Below are 22548 nucleotides of genomic sequence, written 5' to 3' on the forward strand. Positions count from 1 at the left end.
GGCATCCGGCACCCCTCCCGCCAATGGGATGGCATCCTGCACCCCTCCCGCCAATGGGATGGCATCCTGCAGCCCTCCGGCAATGGGATGGCTTCCGGCACCCCTCCCGCCTATGGGACGGCGTCCTGCACCCCTCCCGCCAATGGGATGGCGTCCGGCACCCCTCCCGCCAATGGGATGGCGTCCGGCACCCCTCCCCCCAATGGGATGGCATCCTGCACCCCTGCCGCCAATGGGATGGCATCCTGCACCCCTCCCGCCAATGGGATGGCATCCTGCACCCCTCCGGCAATGGGATGGCATCCGGCACCCCTCCCGCCTATGGGACGGCATCCTGCACCCCTCCCGCCAATGGGATGGCGTCCGGCACCCCTCCCCCCAATGGGAAGGCATCCTGCACCCCTCCCGCCAATGGGATGGCATCCTGCACCCCTCCGGCAATGGGATGGCATCCGGCACCCCTCCCGCCTATGGGATGGCATCCTGCACCCCTCCCGCCAATGGGATGGCGTCTGGCACCCCTCCCGCCAATGGGATGGCATCCTGCACCCCTCCCGCCAATGGGATGGCATCCTGCAGCCCTGCCGCCAATGGGATGGCATCCTGCACCCCTCCGGCAATGGGATGGCATCCGGCACCCCTCCCGCCTATGGGATGGCATCATGCACCCCTCCCGCCAATGGGATGGCGTCCGGCACCCCTCCCCCCAATGGGATGGCATCCTGCACCCCTGCCGCCAATGGGATGGCATCCTGCACCCCTGCCGCCAATGGGATGGCATCCTGCACCCCTCCGGCAATGGGATGGCATCCGGCACCCCTCCCGCCAATGGGATGGCATCCTGCACCCCTCCCGCCAATGGGATGGCATCCTGCACCCCTCCGCCAATGGGATGGCATCCGGCACCCCTCCCGCCTATGGGACGGCGTCCGGCACCCCTCCCGCCAATGGGATGGCGTCCGGCACCCCTCCCGCCAATGGGATGGCATCCTGCACCCCTCCCGCCAATGGGATGGCATCCTGCAGCCCTGCCGCCAATGGGATGGCATCCTGCACCCCTGCCGCCAATGGGATGGCATCCTGCACCCCTCCCGCCTATGGGACGGCGTCCGGCACCCCTCCCGCCAATGGGATGGCGTCCGGCACCCCTCCCGCCAATGGGATGGCATCCTGCACCCCTCCCGCCAATGGGATGGCATCCTGCAGCCCTGCCGCCAATGGGATGGCATCCTGCACCCCTGCCGCCAATGGGATGGCATCCTGCACCCCTCCCGCCAATGGGACGGCGTCCGGCACCCCTCCCCCCAATGGGACGGCGTCCGGCACCCCTCCCGCCAATGGGATGGCGTCCGGCACCCCTCCCGCCAATGGGATGGCGTCCGGCACCCCTCCCCCCAATGGGATGGCATCCTGCACCCCTGCCGCCAATGGGATGGCATCCTGCAGCCCTCCCGCCAATGGGATGGCGTCCGGCACCCCTCCCGCCAATGGGATGGCGTCCGGCACCCCTCCCCCCAATGGGATGGCATCCTGCACCCCTGCCGCCAATGGGATGGCATCCTACACCCCTCCCGCCAATGGGATGGCGTCCTGCAGCCCTCCCGCCAATGGGATGGCATCCTGCACCCCTCCGGCAATGGGATGGCATCCGGCACCCCTCCCGCCAATGGGATGGCGTCCGGCACCCCTCCCCCCAATGGGATGGCATCCGGCACCCCTCCCGCCAATGGGATGGCGTCCGGCACCCCTCCCCCCAATGGGATGGCATCCTGCACCCCTCCCGCCAATGGGATGGCATCCTGCACCCCTCCCGCCAATGGGATGGCATCCTGCACCCCTCCCGCCAATGGGATGGCATCCTGCAGCCCTCCCGCCAATGGGATGGCATCCTGCACCCCTGCCGCCAATGGGATGGCGTCCTGCAGCCCTCCCGCCAATGGGATGGCATCCGGCACCCCTCCCGCCAATGGGATGGCATCCTGCACCCCTCCGGCAATGGGATGGCATCCTGCACCCCTCCCCCCAATGGGATGGCATCCGGCACCCCTCCCGCCTATGGGATGGCATCCTGCACCCCTCCCGCCAATGGGATGGCATCCTGCACCCCTCCCCCCAATGGGATGGCATCCGGCACCCCTCCCGCCAATGGGATGGCATCCTGCACCCCTCCCGCCAATGGGATGGCATCCTGCAGCCCTGCCGCCAATGGGATGGCATCCTGCAGCCCTCCTGCCAATGGGATGGCATCCGGCACCCCTTCCACCAATGGGATGGCGTCCGGCACCCCTCCCCCCAATGGGATGGCATCCGGCACCCCTCCCCCCAATGGGATGGCATCCTGCACCCCTGCCGCCAATGGGATGGCATCCTGCACCCCTCCCGCCAATGGGATGGCGTCCTGCAGCCCTCCCGCCAATGGGATGGCATCCTGCACCCCTCCGGCAATGGGATGGCATCCTGCACCCCTCCCGCCAATGGGATGGCGTCCGGCACCCCTCCCCCCAATGGGATGGCATCCTGCACCCCTCCCGCCAATGGGATGGCATCCTGCAGCCCTGCCGCCAATGGGATGGCATCCTGCAGCCCTCCTGCCAATGGGATGGCATCCGGCACCCCTTCCACCAATGGGATGGCGTCCGGCACCCCTCCCCCCAATGGGATGGCATCCGGCACCCCTCCCCCCAATGGGATGGCATCCTGCACCCCTCCCGCCAATGGGATGGCGTCCGGCACCCCTCCCCCCAATGGGATGGCATCCTGCACCCCTGCCGCCAATGGGATGGCATCCTGCACCCCTCCCGCCAATGGGATGGCGTCCTGCAGCCCTCCCGCCAATGGGATGGCATCCTGCACCCCTCCGGCAATGGGATGGCATCCTGCACCCCTCCCGCCAATGGGATGGCGTCCGGCACCCCTCCCCCCAATGGGATGGCATCCGGCACCCCTCCCCCCAATGGGACGGCATCCTGCACCCCTGCCGCCAATGGGATGGCATCCTGCACCCCTCCCCCCAATGGGATGGCATCCTGCAGCCCTCCCGCCAATGGGATGGCATCCGGCACCCCTCCCGCCAATGGGATGGCGTCCGGCACCCCTCCCGCCAATGGGATGGCGTCCTGCACCCCTCCCGCCACACCATATGTGGGTGGATGGAAGAACTAAATTGTAGAAATTGTAAATTGTAACTACATTTCAGGACTACATTTCCCATATGAATACCAATAGATCTGTAAAACATGTGGATTGACCAATTAGATCTGTAAAACATGTGGATGGACCATAGAACTACATTCAAACACTACATTTCCCATACACCATATGTGGGTGGATGGAAGAACTACATTTCAGGACTACATTTCCCATATGAATACCAATAGATCTGTAAAACATGTGGATTGACCAATTAGATCTGTAAAACATGTGGATGGACCATAGAACTACATTCAAACACTACATTTCCCATACACCATATGTGGGTCGGCACTGCGGCTGCGCAGTCGTCGAAAACAGCCGAAGTACGAACGCGACGCGCGTCACCGTCGTACGGATGAAATACACATGCTGTTTTCGACGCGCGTCACCGTCGTACGGATGAAATACACATCGGCTGTTTTCGACGCGTGTCACCGTCGTACGGATGAAATACACATCGGCTGTTTTCGACACGCGTCACCGTCGTACGGATGAAATACACATGCTGTTTTCGACGCGCGTCACCGTCCTACGGATGAAATACACATGCTGTTTTCGACGCGCGTCACTGTCGTACGGATGAAATACACATCGGCTGTTTTCGACGACTGCGCAGCCGCAGTGCCGAGTCACAGAAGACTAGCTAGCCAGCTAGCCGCTAGCTGAGCAGCTAGCTAGTAGCTGTGTCTCTTCATGACGTAAAAAAGACACTTTATTTGTTGTAAAACTTTCTTTATTTGAATCGACAGTTTATGTTAAATAATCTTCTATTTTTTAGAACAACAATAAAACACTTAAACACGTATTAATACCCATGAAGATAGATAAATTGACTAAACACAGACTTGACGGACTGACTGTAAAACACTGTTGTACGGAAGAAGTATAGTTCTACATCTGTCAGTAAAATTCCACCACCAGATGGCGTTAATACCCACTTTTCCATGCATTCTGCAACACACGCGGCTCAAAGCACTGGTTCCATATTTACGGCTCTATAGCAGTGATTCTCAACCCGTTTCATTTCAAGGACCCCCGGTTTTACATGCGTTAGTCTACGGACCCCCATTTAATGGCATTTATATCTCTGAGACCCCCATTTACATTGTAATATCAATGTTCATTTAACTCTGAGAGTGTACAAATGGAACCAAATGGACCTGTCTGATTGATTGTTTGACATTGACATATTGCAGAATTACAGTAGCCTACATTTCAAGCACAACTCAAAACAAAACTGTTAACTGTGGACGACACCATAAAGCAGTGGTTCCCAAACCTTTTCATGTCAAGGACCCCCAAATAAACACCAGTAGAATTCATAGTTTTATAATTATTATCGTTATAAACTTCATAGTTAGGCTATATAATTAGTATCGTTATAAACACCAGCAGCTAGAATGCATAGTTGTGTATTCTGCATGTGTCCGTGGTCACCACAAGGCGGCAAATATTTTGCGTGTATGTTCTAAATGTTAGTCATTGTTGTGGCGAAGCAACGTGTGTGTGTGTCCGTCCAAATGGACCCATATTGTATTGATCAAAGTTTGCCCGTTATCTCTTATAGAGGGTATGCACATGCATAAAGTGAATGGCAAATCGAGTGGAAGACTGAGTGACAAAGTTAATTTAATGTTGTTTAAAGTAATTTAATGCAATCAAATAGGACTTTTCTGTTTGGATGTATGGGCTGTCAAGGCCAGAAAGTAGTTTTTTGCCACTCAGTGGGGCAGTGGGCATTCCTGTATAACTTACAGTTATGATGATGATGTCACGTGCATATATACCCTCTATTATCTTATTGGTCCTTGAGCTTTATCACATTCTACACATTTTATCTAGATTTACATACATAGCATCCATCTAGATGTAGATCTGTTATCTCTCTTATTAGTCCGGGAGCATTATATCACATATCTAGATGTCTCATCATACATTATCTGTTATCTCCCCTATTAGTTTTATCTATATATAATATTAAACACATGCAAAATAACTGACTAACTAAAAATAACGAATTAACGAAAACAAATAACTATAAACCAACTAATTAAAAATATTATTCATTATTTATTTATACATTTAATAATATTATTTCACGCTTTCCATCGGTACATTTATGAACCGTGGTATGACGGTGTAGAAAATAGCAGATCTACAAGCCCACAAGGCGTCGCGGATGCAACGCATTGGGGGTTTGTAGATCTGCTATTTGTTGAACAAAATGGACCCTGACCCACCCACCCCCTTTTTCCCCTCACTATAGACTAGAGTATGTTTTTTCCTTTTTACCTCCTCTAAATGTTATGATGAATTGAACATGGTGGACCCTCATGTAAAAAGTGTAGGGACCGCGGCCGCGTCAATGCGCTTGTCGTTGACTTCTCCGCGTGTACAGGAAAAAGCAAAAAAACGCAGTTCTCATTGAAAATGAAGTATAGGCGCCTTAAATCACTGCTCGTTTGAAAACACCTTTAGACGCATTAAGGGCCCTTAATGCTATGAATGATTATGGAACATCTTTCATTATACACTCTATATTATTATTATTATTACAATATTAGACCTAAACATGGTCAGGGTAGATTTCTCATCAATACAATACGATAAATATTGCACAACGTGAGCAAAAAGTACAATCCTGGGTCGAGACCAATTCTATGCAGAATTACAACTCAATACGACACATTTTATGTTCAACCTTTTCTTTGAAATTTAAACACTGGCAACTAATACAAAAATAAAACACCAGTACATTCACAGTCAAATACTTGAACTCTGAAGAGTGTAGTAATGGAACCAAATGAACCCTGATGGGTCCAATTTTGGTTAAATTAACACCAACAAAGAGTGGACAGATGTTCACTCACACTTCACTTTTCATTACACACTTTGGACTTAAGGTTGGCCCATTCTGGGCGGGAACCCCTTTTGGTGTTTTAAGCATCATGTTACACTTTAGCTATTGAAAAATAGCAGATCTACAAGCTCATAGGCACTCGGTGCTTGTAGATCTGCTATTTTTGGAGAAAAAATAAATCGAGAAAATGTGGTGCAAATCTTTGAATATATATCCTTTCAGAGCGAATGTTTTTAACTCATATCTTTGCTTCTGGGGGGGGGGGGGGGTTCAGATGTTCAGATGGGGGGTTGGTTGGTGGCCGACTACATAGCCTATAGATTTTAACTGAACATCTATAGCAATCATTACTATCATTGCAATGTAAAGCTTTACACTTTTTGGTTTACAATAAATACTTTTGTTTCGTCCAAAAATCCATCTTTTAAATCTGTGGTTCCCAAAGTGGGGTCCGGGGACCCCCAGGGGTCCTTGGGGGAGTTCCAGGGGGTCCCCAGCTAAATGATAGTTAGGAACCAAATGGAACCCTTATGGGTCTGTAACTCTGAGAGTGTAACACATGGAACTAAATGGTACTCTCTAATTGTGCAAAGCAACTCGACACATCATCAAATTTGTACACTCTCAGAGTTAAATTAACATTGATTTTACAATATAAATTGGGGGTCCCAGAGAGAGAAACCCCATTAAACGGGGGTCCGTAGACTAATGCATGTCAAACTGGGGGTCCTTGACATTAAACGGGTTGCGAATAAAATCTCTTATGGGGGTCTCTGGCATATCTTTTAAATAATCTTCTCTTATGGGGGTCCCTGGCATATCTTTTCAAATGGGGGTCCACGGGAAAGAATTGTGTCAATTTGAGGACATGAATAAGTTTGGGAACCACTGTTTTATACATATATTATGAAGTACAGATTGTGCTTAAAGCAGTGCCATTGTAGCGCTGAACTGTATACGGCAACATAGAAAGGTGAAATAGTTTGACTCAACACAGTGATTGGCATAATATGCATTATGTATATCATAATATATGGTATACATTATATAATTATAATATGTGACCAGATTTGACTGAGAGCCTGCTGCCATCGCGCAAACTCCAGCTTTTCACCAATGGAGAAAAGCTTAAAAGAGTTAATAGCACAGGCAGACTCTTCACATACTAGAGTATGTCTGAAATAAGTGTCAGAGCTGAAATAGACATGTAAATATGAAAGGGCGCGCCTCCGCGTCTTGGCCGACGTCTCCACGTACTGGACGCCCCATTCGGCGGCTCGGCTCGTCACCTCGTCGGCCGACACCTGGCGCCGATCCTCCAGGTCCGACTTGTTCCCCACGAGCAGGAGAGGAATTCCCTCCTCCTCCCCCTTCACACGCAGGATCTGCTCCCTGAGACGCGCGCACACACACACACACACACACACACACACACACACACACACACACACTTAACATCTTTATTTGTATTCACATTTTACAAGAAACTTCTTCAACACAAACAGTAGTGGATGCGCAAACTTGAGAAAACTCTATAACAAGTGCTTCAAATACAGATCACGGGTACAGAAAGCATCGCCTTCTCCATATATGGCGACTGCCAAATATTGCAGACACTGAACAGAATTTTGCCGATGCCTTAGCTCTCGGCTTGGGCATGCCTGCAATCTGCAGGCCCCTCACGACTGATTTGTGGAGGCTTCCACAAATCATGAACACAAGTAGTTTACATCTGTAGCCAAGCTGCATAATAGCATCCTTAATACGCTGGTACTTAAGCACCTTGGTAAGGAATGCCTCTTCCATACTGTGGTCAAATGTACATGCCACTTCCAAAATGGTCACTTCTCTACTGTCCTCATCAACAACAACAATATCTGGTGTATTAGCTGTGACATCTGAAAAAGCATCATTTTCATTATTGTGCATGAACACGGCAGTTGAGACACTTATACATTTTGGCAGATGATGAAACATATGAACTTATGTCCTTAGCTAATAGGTCAACAATTCTGTCGTGCCGAGCAATGTACATCCCCTTATATACATAGCAGCCATTAAGAATATGTGACAGTGTTTCTGTAACTGGAGTGTGGTCATGGTGCAGACAATGAGGAGGAAACGTGTTAGGGTACCACAGAGAGAGATTGAGTCTGGTTGGAAGGACCTGTAATCTGGCTTTGACTGTAAAGGTGACTATGTCCTCATCGACTGCATAATTCTTGAATATTGTATGAGATACGGTGTGGTCTGCATCGGGAAGGCAAGCTAGCTTCCCCTGTAGTTTTAAACCAGTCCAGTGTTGTTGTTGTTTTTGCTGTTGTAGCATTATAAGGTACCTCCGTGCATTGACTGGTGATACATGGTGTTCCGTATCAATTACAGTATACAGTACTCCTTACTGAGATCGAACAGCTGGTAATAATGTCCTCAGAAACTGCTACAGATTGAGAGTCAGGTCGAACCCAGCACAGAGATACTCCAGTTCTCACACAGAGGTCATTGAGGTCAGGCCAATCTGACGACACCCCAAACCCAGTAGCATGTGAGTCCATTTTAAGGTTGGGCCCCAGGAAACTTGGCTCGCCCTCTGCTGCCAGTGGCACTTTACGCCGTTTCATATCTAGAAACAGAGAAGATCTAGAAAGTTCCCTGACAGTCGTGTCATCACTGTTTAGCATGTTTATCAAGTGAGCCAGCCTTGTGGCGTTATATATCCACTCCACGTTCGGCACGCCAAACCCAACGTCCTGTTTGGACTGGAAAATAATGTCTCTGGTGGTGTGGGTGTTGAGCCCGAACCACTTCCTCACAGAGTGAACTACACTGTCATTTAGATCACTAAGTGTTTTACATGCCAGATGGACGTTGGAGAAGAGGTGTTGTACTCTAGTCAGGGCAACCTGCCTGATAGCCTCCAACTTCATCAGCAGTGGTAGTGGTGAAGCGTCAATCAGGTTCAGCCTAGCTGTAAACTCAGATGTAATGTACTCAACCTGTTCTTTCCATTCCCCTGCAATATTAAATCTATGCCCTAGGTAGTTGTATGACTCATGTAGGTCATACACACGTATGGGCTGTGAGTTGATGGTGAACTCAGGGGTTTTGTCAGCCTTAGACTTATACCAGCGGTTGCCACCACTACGCCTCTGGTAGAGAACAGCACACTTAGTGTGTTTTGCCTCTAGACCGGACCAGTCCAGAAATCTATCTGTTCTAGCGAGCATGTTTTTAATAACACTCTCTTCCCGAGAGGCTAACTGTACGTCGTCCTCATAACCCTGGATGGGGTTTGGGGACAGCACATTGGGTGGGGCACAGTCACACAACCACTTAATCCACCCATTGATGGCAAGAACAAAGTTAATGGCACTCCATGGGCAGCCTGTTGTAATGCCTACTTGGAGAGGTATTGGGTCTGTCAGCTGTTTCCCACAGATGACTTGTATGAATGATGTTTCATACACATCCCTAATAATGTCAATAAATACCCCAGGTAGATGTATTGATTCTAAGGCATTAATCATTACATTATGGGTCAGAGAACCAAAAGCATCACGGAAATCCAGGAATACAGAGTATAATTTACAGGATTCATGTTTAAAATCATCGATCCCAGTTTTAAGACAGAAAACATGTTAATTCATCCCCTGTCTATTTATGTATGCTTTCTGCTTAGGTGACAAGATGCCATTGTCTGTCAGCCAGGGAAGCACACGAGACAGGATACATTTCATGAACACTTTATAGATGGTGGGGAGGAGGGAAATGTCTCTCCATGTAGATGGATCATCAGGTACATTGTCTTTTTCTGGGATACGGTGAATCATGGCTCCTTTCCAGGATTCGGGCACTCTCTTATTGTCCAGGCAGACATTAAAGATGGATGTTAATTTCTCACATGACTGTGCAGTCTTAAGACTTTCATAGGTTACCCCATCTATGCCACTAGCCCTGTCATTTGGTAGGCTGTGCAAAACAGACCCTACTTCATCAGGTGTAAAGTGGGAGGTGATGGGAAAGGCAGCGGGCCGTACTGGTTGTAGGCTATTTTCCCACGGTGGTAATGGGAGTGGATCACTGATCATTGTCTGGCTGCGACATTTATTTTCATAGTGGTTTTTAACCATCGTGACGTCACTGGGGCAGGGAGGCGGGTCGGGGTACTCGCTGTCATTTAGAATGATCTGAATCACTTTCGATCGTCTGTGCTGCCACAAGAAGGAAAATTTGTTCCTACTCACACGTTTGTGGCGCACCCGGGTTGTACTGGAGCTGAGCTGGGGCTGAATTATGTCACGTACGTAACACAATTGCCCCTCGATCCATTCCGCAGCGGTAGATTGACTCAGAGCCTCGGGGAGGGGGCGGCTGAGAGGAAACTTTTTCAGGATCCGCATCACACACACACACACACACACACACACACACACACACACACACACACACACACAGTCCGTTTGTGGGAGGGGAGATAAAAACGGAATAGTAAAGGAGACGAGGCTGGCAGACATACAGCTTCATTCACTGTGGCTGGGCAGATACAATGTATCCACTCAAAGCACAGAAACATCAACGGACAGTGAAAAGGTTAATAATGTAGTAGTAGTAGGTGAGAACATTAGATTGGATGAGGCCAAATCAGCCTCAAATAGGAAGGTCACGCTAATGAGACTAGGTGGGTGGTGTGGGGCGGCGCTAGAACATGACACGGAACTAATATATTTTATGATGAATGACGGCACCGCTCACAGGGTCTGGTCACTAGATGTCCAAAGGGTGAAAGGAAAACTAGATGTCCAAAAGAGATAATCAGATGAGTGGAGGAGGGCGGTTGGTGGTGTCCTACCTGTGACGTTGATAGGGACAATGTCTGTGGGCACGTTCTTGGCCACCTGCCTCATCTTCTCCTCCGGGGTGGGCAGGCCTTTTTCCACGCCGCCTGTCCGTCAGGCACGTCCACGCCGTCCTCCTCCTCGTCGTCCCCGCGGGGGGTCTGGGGCCTCATGGAGAGCAGGGACGACAAAGCCGTGGACTGCATGGGGGGAGAGAGAGACAGAGAGAGGAGGTTAAAATGAGAGAGCCTGATTTAACCTTGTTGATCAACTGTCTTTGAGATTGGGCTTCAGGCTACACACCTGAGCCTCTGAGGAGACAGGTTTGTGTGTGTGTGTGAGTGAGCGAGCGTTGCACATCTGTGGCTGCTCTCTGTTTACTACTAATCTTCTTCAGAGCAGTTGAGCGCACCCAGAGACACACACTCATGGGTTATTATGTATCCAAAGGCTGTGACCTTTAGAAGCCGGGGGTGCAGTAAACATGTTCATGGTCAATCACACCCGAATGGTTGCATGTGCGCACGACACACGCGCTCTCACACGCGCTCTCTCTCACACACACACACACACACACACACACACACACACACACACACACACACACACACACACACACACACACACACACACACACACACACACACACACACACACACACACACACACACACACACACACACCCCCCCCCCCCCCATGCAGGCGAGGAGGGGATCTGAATAGATTGTTGCTACAACGTGAATCCTTTTGGATTTACACTTTAAATACAATGTCCCCAAAGGGAATGAACGAAGACTTCCCCATCAGCCATTTTTTAAAATAATTTCTTCATCGTATGCTGTATATATTTGAATTGTTGCCCAAGTAATAATACCTGATTATGTGAATCACGGTCTTAGATTCTATAATAATCATGATGTCTGTCACATTTTACAATTTACAATTTAGGTATTTAGCAGACGCTCTTAATCCAGAGCGACTTACATTAAGCAAGAACAAAAAAAGCATGGGAATACATCACATAAAAACATTTATCATGAAACATGTGTAAGCTAAGAAAGTAACGGTGGAATATCTATATAATGAAACTATACATATAAACTATACATATATACTACTATGCTATACATATGTACTATGACGTGCTATGACTACATACAATGCAATTATAGTGCTGTCTACATAACGTGCTATAAGTCTGTATCAAAGACTGGGAGTGATGCTGCAGTTCTGACTGCAATGGGAAGTGCATTCCACGGGGCAGCCCGTGCCCTATACACACACACACACTGATTAAGGTAAGCTGTGTATGGTTAATTGCTTCTCTGTGGGTGGTAGGATCCTCCCCTATAAAGGGGAGACTGCAGGCAGAGCTAGTCAGTGATGCTCGGGCAGGCATCATGCTGACAGCCCAGTGAGAGAGCTGCTAGGGCCCAGTCCAGGGGCATAGCCTAGTGCAGTTTGGTTATTTTTCCATTGTCCTAAGTTTTGCATTAGGTATTCTTGAGTTCTTCATTTTGTACTTTTGGCCAGTATTGTTTTTGCAGTTTGATATTCTTTCATTGTGAATATCTGCATAAAATCCACAAAAAGCATCGCTGACGTTTTTGGAGACTTGGCCCTCGGGCAACTTCACAATGTCCTTTTGCTTATTCCACTGTTGTGGATTTGAGAAATGTGTATTTTTACTGTATTTAATGATATTTAATTAATTGATCTAATGACCATGTTGTGTTGGTTCCACCCACTGACTACTAACGTGAGTACAGCATCTTGCAATGGGTCTGGTCCACAAGATTCGATACACCACTAAGATACCCATGTACCTGTCTAAATACTTCCTTAATGTAAACGAAGTCCACACCCACAACACCAGAGGGAGTGCAACAAACCAGATGTACAACCCAGATTCGGCACAAACAAGGGACTAAATTATTTTCGCTCCTTGCCACCAAAATGTGGAACGCCCTGCCAACAGTCATTAAGACATGTGAATCCCTTGACTCCTTCAAAACCGCTCTCAAAGGGCACCTACGGATGGCTGCAATTCGAAACTGGCCTCTGTGAAATCTGAATCCCCCCCCCCCCTTTCCCCTCACTGTATAATATGTATCTTTTCCCTTTTGCTTCCTATATGATGAATTCCTGTTCTGTTCTTTAACTACATAGAAATGTCTATTTGTATGTATCTTAATGTTTTGATGAATTGAACAATGTGGACCCTGTTGTAAACAAGTGTAATGCTTAATTGGGTTGTCCACTCACAGTTAACAGTCTTTGTATTGAGTTTGTACTTGAAATGTACTGTAATTCTACAAACTGTTAATAAATATTTCAATCAATCAATCAAACCCGTGGCCGTGGGTGTCTATTTAAGTGGGTGGATCACTGACATCTTGAGTTTGACCAGATGAAGAGCCTAACCCTCTAGGTGGCGCTGTCCTACAGGACGACAGTTATTAAACAATTTTTTTGAGTGTAAAATCAGCCATTACGACGGCATCAAGGCCCGCCAAAATACATTTTAGTCGACTAAATCAACCATAGATTTAGTCGACTGAAATCTTATGACATTTAGTCGACTAAAACTAGACTTAACACCAAGACATTCCGGGTCAACTAAAAACTAAACGAAAACTATACATTCGAGAGACAAAAAACGTCTAAAACTAAAAATCATTTAACCCATTTTGGAGCGGGAACCCCTTTTGGCGTTAGCATTATGTTATGCTTTAGCTATTGAAAAATAGCAGATCTACAAGCTCATAGCGCGACACCGAGTGGCGCGCTACGAGCTTGTAGGTCTGCTATTTTTGAAAAAAATCGAAGAACGACTGACATAGAAACATAGCTTTTTCAGAAAACTGTCAGGATGTAGACGACGTTTTTAGAATCTGATCTCAGGTCAAAACGGGTTAACCCATTTTTTGACCCACTTTTGGTGTTAGCATCATGTCGTGCTTTAGCTATTGAAAAATAGCAGTGGCGCGCTACGAGCTTGTAGGTCTGCTATTTTTGAAAAATCGAAGACACTTTTAGAATCTGATCTCAGGTCAGAATGGGTTAATAATGAAACTGTCAGGATGTAGAAGACATATTTTAGAATCTGATCTCAGGTCAGAATGGGTTAATAATGAAACTGTCAGGATGTAGAAGACATATTTTAGAATCTGATCTCAGGTCAGAATGGGTTAATTTTCCTGCGACCAAAACCAACCGACGGCGTCTGTCTCCCTCTCTCTCACCTGCGTGAGCACGGCGAGCGGCGGTGGTGAGCTGACCACCGCTCCGGTGGTGAGGTGAGCACCGCTCCGGTGGTGAGCTGACCACCGCTCCGGTGGTGAGCTGACCACCGCTCCGGTGGTGAGGTGAGCACCGCTCCGGTGGTGAGGTGAGCACCGCTCCGGTGGTGAGCTGACCACCGCTCCGGTGGTGAGCTGACCACCGCTCCGGTGGTGAGGTGAGCACCGCTCCGGTGGTGAGCTGACCACCGGAGCTGAAATAACGTTGAGCGGTGGTGAGTAAAAACAGAGAGAAGGGCAGGAGCGGTGGCGGTGGTTTGCTCTTCACCGCGGCTCAGTGACGTCATGTTGTAGTTCGGTGGTCACCCCACCCCCGTAAATCCAGCCTTAACACTCACCCAGACAGCCCCCCCCCCCCCCCCCCCCCCCACCATGGTGTAGAGTCTAACACTCACCCAGACAGGCCCCCCCCCCCACCATGGCGTAGAATCCGGGGGTGACGCAGTCGGCTCCCAGGCGGCACCAGTTCTTGAAGATGATCCAGTCGTGGTGGTGGAACGCCATCTGCTCCACGGCGATGCCCACCATGCGCCCGGCGATGGCGCCCACCGCCATGCTGGGGATGAACAGGCCCGACGGGATCTGGGGGAGGGGGAGACATGTGAGACATGAGACTGAACAATTAACCCATTCTGACCTGAGATCAGATTCATAGAGGTTTCCACTGGACACACACTGACTGTCTGACTAAAATTAATTTACGGCTGTTATCAAAGCAGACCTGGGCATCCAGAACACCTCAACAGTGCCACAGGCTGATCACCTCCATGCCACGCCACATTGATTGATTGATTGATTGAAATATTTATTAACAGTTTGCAGAATTACAGTACATTTCAAGCACAAACTCAATACAAAGACTGTTAACTGTGAGTGGACGACCCAATTAAGCATTACACTAATACAACAGGGTCCATGTTCAATTCATCAAAACATTTAGAGACGTACAAATAGACACTTCTATATAGTTAAAGAACAGAACAGGAATTCATCATAAAGGAAGCAAAAAGGGAAAAGAAACAGAATATACAGTAAGGGGAAAAGGGGGGGGGGGTGAAAATGTGTGAAATAATGTGTTCAAAAGTAGCCCAGACCAAGTAGTAACTGCATACATTAATACACTTTTCAGATGGTCGACATTTCTCGTTTTAAAAAGATCATTTTTTTAGTGGTCTCGTAAAATATTCTAATTCATTGAGATGAATGATGATGATTTTATTTTCATGAGCTGTACTCTGTAGCTCATCAAGATTAAAACAAAAAAATGTTTTAAATAATGGAATGGAAGTTTCACTTTTTGAATTATATTACAGATGAAAATTAACTTTTACAAAATATTCTAATTCATTGAGATGGAGCTGTAGAAACAGTTTAGAAGTCTTTTTTTTTTTAATCGGCTTAGTTATTTAACCCTAATTTAACCGCAGGAACCCCTTTTGGTGTTTTAAATATTATGTTATAATTTAGCTATTGAAAAATAGCAGATCTACAAGCTCATAGCGCGCCACCGAGTGGCGCGCTATGAGCTTGTAGATCTGCTATTTTTTCAAAAATAGTGAAAACATTTATTTCAGAAAACTGGAGGATTTAGAATATTTGTTTTTAATTGTGAGGTCTAATTTTGAGGCCAAAATGGGGTTTAAGAGACGGTATACCTTCATGCCGAACGTGAATAATAATAATAATAATATAATAATAATATTTATTATTAACCCATTCTGACCTGAGATCAGATTCTAAAAATGTCTTCTACATCCTGACAGTTTTCATTCTGACCTGAGATCAGATTCTAAAAATGTCTTCTATGTCAGTCGCTCTTCGATTTTTCAAAAATAGCAGACCTACAAGCTCATAGCGCGCCACTCGGTGGCACACACACACACACACACACACACACACACACACACACACACACACACAGACACACACACACACACACACACACACACACACACACACAGACACACAGTTGGTATATGGTGTTCTTGCTTACCTTCTGGACATGACGCTAGTATGTCGCAGGGACTATCCCCCCCCAATCCAACCCTTGATGCTGAGCGTCAAGCAGGGACTGACCCCCCAATCCAACCCTTGAGTGTCAAGCAGGGACTGACCCCCCAATCCAACCCTTGAGTGTCAAGCAGGGAGGCACTGGGTCCCATTTTTAGAGTCTTTGGTATGACCCGGCCGGGGATTGAACCCCGACCTCCCAGTCTCAGGACGGACACTCTAACCACAAGGCCACTGAGCTGGTTCAGTTCTATACCTACATTTATATTTGTAGTACGGCGGTGTCGTTCGCCAAAAAGAGCAGATCTACAAGCTAACAACGTGTCGAGGCTCGATGCATTTTAGCTTGAAGATCTGTTCCCCTTGCTTCCACCGCACCGCCCTCGGCCCTCCCCCTTTTAGCACTCTGTGCTGTGTGTCTGTTGTTCCCTCGCAGGCAGCACAGTCTGTGTGTCTGTTGTTCCCTCACAGGCAGCACAGTCTGTGTGTCTGTTGTTCCCTCACAGGCAGCACAGTCTGTGTGTCTGTTGTTCCCTCGCAGACAGCACAGTCTGTGTGTCTGTTGTTCCCTCGCAGACAGCACAATCTGTGTGTCTGTTGTTCCCTCGCAGACAGCACAGTCTGTGTGTCTGTTGTTCCCTCGCAGACAGCACAGACTGTGTTTCTGTTGTTCCCTCACAGACAGCACAGACTAGAGCGTCAGAGTGAACGCAGCATGATAGTGTCCCCGACACGTTGAATACTAAACTTATTTGTAAAGTTTGAACGCCAACTTTTAACCAAACGCGGGAGAAACACTGTTCACGGCTGCACGCACAAATAAAGAGTGACGGATTATTATCGATCAAAACACTCGCTTACAAAAGCATGTGTTGCACAGCATGAATGATATTAGTAATCACCGACCTGGCTGGATAAATATCAGTGGTCCATCCATTGTGTAACCTGCTTAACGAGCAACGGTAGGCAGCCGAGTAAATTACCAGCTTAGTAAATGAATAGTCTACCGTAGCTGTGTGTCAGATGTTCTGTCTGAAGCAGTCAAAGCCAAGGAGAATGTTACAATTTAATTCACAATCGATCATCTTGCCCAGCATCGAATATCACATGATAGAACAGCAGGATAAAAACGGATAGTCTGTCTATCCATCCATGCATCCATGAGCAACATAGATAGATAGCTATATAGATAATAATTTAATTAATCTATCTATCTATCTGCATAAAAAAACCAAAAGTCTATCAGCATAAAAACAAATTGGTTATATAGATTATATAAAAATAAACATAAAAATTATATCCTGATGAATATCAATATTTTGATAATTGCTGAAAAGATATTGTGATATAATATTTTGCCATATTGCCCGTCCCTACCTCATATCACTTTATTAAAGAAAAATCACACCTGGGTGAAGTGAGGGACACTCTTTATCATCATACATCATCATGAATCATCTCGTACATCAGAATACCTAGCTGTGATTCGTTTAATAGCTGGTTTGCATATTATGTACATATGACATTTTCCTTTCAATGTCAATGGCATTTAATGTTTTGATGTTTAATTTACGTCATATTTAGTGGAAATTTGACCAAATTTCGTTTATCGTCAATGGCAAATCATGAGATGTGTGGGGCCTAAAGCTAGGTATACCGGTATACATAGGAGGGGCCCCTCAAAAACACATTATTTGATAACTTTTCATCGTGCTCCTAAAATAATTTGTGTGCTACTAGATTTTTCAACTTAGTCGCACACGTGCTACTTGGAAAATGCTAAGCGCCAAGCCCTGGTCGTAATACCGGGCACCACAAAGGGTTAATCTGGCCTGTGAAGGAAGTCGGAAGAGGCCCGGATAAGTATGAAAAGTTATTTACAAATAGAGCCTAATGCCACAGCAGTGAGGGGAGCTGTCTGTGGTCCTGAAGTCATAAACTAGTCTCACAGTCTGCATAATCTAGTAGTCCCACAGCCATGGGGGATCTGTCTCTGGTGCTGAAAGTCATAAACTAGTCCCACAGCCATGGGGGAGCTGTCTCTGGTGCTGAAAGCCATAAACTAGGCCCACAGCCATGGGGGAGCTGTCTCTGGTGCTGAAAGCCATAAACTAGGCCCACAGCCATGGGGGAGCTGTCTCTGGTGCTGAAAGCCATAAACTAGGCCCACAGCCATGGGGGAGCTGTCTCTGGTGCTGAAAGTCATAAACTAGTCCCACAGCCATGGGGGAGCTGTCTCTAGGCCCACAGCCATGGGGGAGCTGTCTCTGGTGCTGAAAGCCATAAACTAGGCCCACAGCCATGGGGGAGCTGTCTCTGGTGCTGAAAGCCATAAACTAGGCCCACAGCCATGGGGGAGCTGTCTCTGGTGCTGAAAGCCATAAACTAGGCCCACAGCCATGGGGGAGCTGTCTCTGGTGCTGAAAGTCATAAACTAGGCCCACAGCCATGGTGGAGCTGTCTCTGGTGCTGAAAGTCATAAACTAGTCCCACAGCCATGGGGGAGCTGTCTCTAGGCCCACAGCCATGGGGGAGCTGTCTCTAGGCCCACAGCCATGGGGGAGCTGTCTCTGGTGCTGAAAGTCATAAACTAGGCCTACAGCCATGGTGGAGCTGTCTCTGGTGCTGAAAGTCATAAACTAGGCCCACAGCCATGGGGGAGCTGTCTCTGGTGCTGAAAGTCATAAACTAGGCCCACAGCCATGGGGGAGCTGTCTCTGGTGCTGAAAGTCATAAACTAGGCCTACAGCAGTAAACAGTCACTATTTTGGGAGGAACAATCACCAAAAATAACAAATCCTGACGCGTTGTGAGCTTGTGGATTTGCTATATTTGTTGAAGCGACTTGGTGTACTGTAGACTGAACAAGAACACGGCAAGTATAGTGCAAGTGACACTGATGCATTCCAAAGTACTATCAAAATATTCTGAGGCATAGACAAGCACACACACACGCACACGCACACGCACACACACGGGCTGTTCGCTCGTTAGGTTTGGCACTCGAATATTAATTTATGGGCTTGAACCATTTGTTTATTTCTTTTTTATCATTAGTATTATTTATTTATTTACTCAGAAATATATCTTGGCGAGAATGCGATATGCATAATAAGAGTACTATGTTCATGTTGTGTTTACAATAATTTGAAAGTCCTGCATGACGGCAGAAGAGACTAACACAGTGACACACACTATGCCCACTTCACTTCAATGCGCTTCTGAGAGTACACAGGTGAAACAAATTAATGAACGAGTGACAGCTAACGAACAAGCTACACTGCAGCCAGCAAGCTCACAGAGACATTGGTAAGCATTGGTAAGCACAATTACCATGTTTTTGGGGTTCATTTTGAAACCTGGTGCAGATCAGCTGTTTTCGGAGCACAAACAGCAGATCAGCCAGCAGCCACTTGACGCTCTGTGTGTGTGTGTGTGTGTGTGTGTGCGTGTACCTGGCCTGTCGGTCCATGCCTCTCCCTCCTCCTCTGTGAGGTTGCCCTGGGCCATCAGCTGTTCCCTGCTTGCAGCACATTACCCACGCTGCTCTGGTGTGCTGTCAGCTCCATCATGGGGGCCTGGGGGGAGGTTGAGAGTTAAGAGAGTAAGGATGGGCAGTGCTGCAAACTAAATCAAAAGATATTATATCGAGTTCTAGATTCAGACACCTATGCCATCTCATTTCTACATTTGAGCAAGACTCGTTGTCCATGTTTAAGTCAAGCACTTGTCTGTGTGCGTGCAAAATACCATCACTGTGTTGCATTGGGGAGGGGGGATAAATCATGTAACCTGTCAGGATGAATGACTTTTATAAATATGCATTCCGAAAGCGTTTTAGCTCAAGTCGCAAAAGAGAAAGTCATTGTTTGCCTGGTACCCAAACTAGTGAAAACAGCAGATCTACAAGCTCACAAAACGTCACTTTCTGGAAGGCTGGCACACACACCAAAAATCCCATCAATATTTAGGTTTGAGGGGCGATAGCCCCTTCTCTGTCCAGCTTTGAGGGTTTGTGAAAACACACACATTGTTTTGCTACTGTTTCCTATGACTATTTTTGAGTGTTTAGCCTGTGTGTGTAACCCTAACCCTTGTGCACTCAACAAAAACCTTGATGACAAAACTGAGGACGCAAATTGTGATTGGTCAGAATGAGATGATGTATGATGACGTATGATAAGAGCGCCCCTCACTTCACACGGGTGTGATTTAAAAACCCTAAATAACCCTAACCCAAAATAATACTCTTCCCTCTTAAACACCAACAGCAAATAGCGGCTATTTGCAAATGGCCAAAATGTGTATAGTGGTGCGTAGTGGTAAATGTTATGTTTTGCAATAATAATCAAAATCTACAAAGTAAATGTGTGTGTGCGTGCGTGCGTGCTGAATCCAGCATATGTTAATAACATATAAATTAGATTACAGCATCTGTTGACTGAATGAAATGAGACAGAAGATGAAACAAACAGGCCAGAGATGTGATCAGTGCACTCACGTTGTTTTGATGCAGGACTTGAAGTACTTTGTTGATGTTGTTCAGAGCGCGAACTCTGGTGGAGCCGCGCTCTTTGGTCTGTGGAGAAAGGGAAAGGACAATTTTAGCTTTTGCATTTTGGAAGGAAATTACTTGTATGCAGAAGGATAGCAGCAAATGGCGGTAAAACCATTTAGGACTGAGACCAGATTTTACAAAATGCCTTCTAAATCATGAGTTTTCTGAGAAACCTATGTTTCGATTTAGTGGCCGCCGAAAATATGTTATTCCAGGGACCTCCAGAAGCAAAGATTTAAGTTAAAAGCGTTCGGTGTCAAAGAAAATATATATTCAAAGATTTGCACACATTTTCATGATTTTTTTTAAGCCAAAATGAGTTAATAGCACAGGCAGACTCTTCACATTCTAGAGCATGTCTGAATATAAAAGTAATGTCAGAGCTGAAATCGAAATGTATTATGAAATAATACACGCACGCACGCACGCACACGCGCGTACACACACACGCACACACACACACACACACACACACACACACACACACACACACACACACACACACACACACACACACACACACACACACACACACACACACACACACACACACACACACACACACACACACACACACACACACACACACACACACACACACACACACACACACACACTCTCTCTTACCAGGGTGCTGCCTGTTAGTCCCTCCAGCTTGCGTCCGTCCCTCAGGTCAGAAAACATGTCGCTGATTGATGTCTTCCCCGTCTTATTGGGGGAAAAACAAACAAAACATCATAAGAAGATTAATTCAATATAAGACAGAGATGGACTAATAGAGACTAATGTATGATATATATATACTAAGATGACTAATAGAGAGATAAGATAAGACAGAGATGGACTAATAGAGATAAGATAAGACAGAGATGGACTAATAGAGAGATAACTGGCATTTTTTAAATCAGCATCGGCTCACGTCTGCATTCAAAAGGCAATATGAAATATTATGTAGAAGCATTTATTTGTAACCATAAAAAGGTTGTTGACTTATCATTTTTAATAACAAATTAATTGGCCTGCCTATACATACTTAAACAATTAGATCACAACACATACGTAGTCACTACCAAGTGAAGATGTATTGTGTTGTGTGCTTTCGTTTATGCATTGATAAAGATTAAAATCAACTGACACGCAGTGAATGTTCAGAGTAACAAATGCGTCGTTGACATCTGTTTTCTCAAAGAATATAAAATAAAAGCAGTTTATATCATATTACAGACCTGCTGTTCAGTGCCATGCCATGTTTGACAGAGACAGTGCAAAACTGAAAGAAAGTATCCTGTCCAACTAGTGTCTGCGGGTCTCCTATTCTACAGAGATGATCTCCAGACCCCCCCTAACACGTTAAGTATTGAAGTAGGTTCCTGGGTTCAGGTCAGTGATGATGAAGCTCTTTCCTTCCACAGTCAGTACCTGAGATTTACAGGTTATGTCCATGGCCAACGTCAACAGTCATTTCTCAAGTGACATCTAATTCATCCTTGAGTGTAAAGGAAAAAGCAACACGTAAGTTTTGCTATTTGCTATCTATGATTTTGTTTAAATTATATGTCGTGAAGCAGCTGATCTCCTCTGTCTGCTCAGGGACTAATTCAGACCTGGTACTCTAGATGGCAAACCAGAAAACTAGCAATTGTCCGGGCCCCCATGCAGGACTAGAGGGCCAGTGCTATGAAGCATTCTTAACATCAATGTGCACTGAAGCGCGTACCTGATGTGACACGTGTTTCTCCACTCTCCCCTCCTTCGTTGCTGGCTGTGACGACCAGGTGACTGGACTGGACG

General features: G+C 47.0%; 1 protein-coding gene across 2 annotated transcripts; it reads right to left on the minus strand.

The window, feature by feature from the left end:
- Window positions 1-7220: 7220 nt before the first annotated feature.
- Window positions 7221-22515, minus strand: LOC310877556 (uncharacterized protein). Of its 2 annotated transcripts, none has more exons than XM_083791464.1 (8): window positions 22475-22515; window positions 22177-22243; window positions 21385-21465; window positions 20701-20778; window positions 14585-14771; window positions 10902-11087; window positions 10297-10434; window positions 7221-7437 (listed from the first exon to the last, which is right to left on the minus strand). In XM_083791464.1, the coding sequence occupies exons 2-6, from the start codon at window positions 22198-22200 to the stop codon at window positions 11002-11004; spliced, it is 456 nt and encodes a 151-aa protein (XP_083647590.1). In that variant the 5' UTR covers window positions 22201-22243; window positions 22475-22515; the 3' UTR covers window positions 7221-7437; window positions 10297-10434; window positions 10902-11001. The 2 variants fall into 2 exon arrangements, with proteins under 2 accessions (XP_083647590.1, XP_083647589.1); XM_083791463.1 differs by having other exon boundaries at window positions 7221-7444.
- Window positions 22516-22548: the final 33 nt, after the last annotated feature.

This window comes from Protomyctophum parallelum (genome assembly GCF_964188405.1).
Source record: "Protomyctophum parallelum genome assembly, chromosome: 20".
Classification (NCBI taxonomy): Eukaryota; Metazoa; Chordata; class Actinopteri; order Myctophiformes; family Myctophidae; genus Protomyctophum; species Protomyctophum parallelum.

Coding starts and splice junctions, on each gene's coding strand:
- LOC310877556 (XM_083791464.1), bottom strand. CDS start 22,200: ATGGACATAACCTGTAAATCTCAG. Junction 21,466..22,176: donor ACATAACCTGTAAATCTCAG/GTACTGACTGTG, acceptor TCCCCCAATAAG/ACGGGGAAGACATCAATCAG. Junction 20,779..21,384: donor GACTAACAGGCAGCACCCTG/GTAAGAGAGAGT, acceptor CTTTCTCCACAG/ACCAAAGAGCGCGGCTCCAC.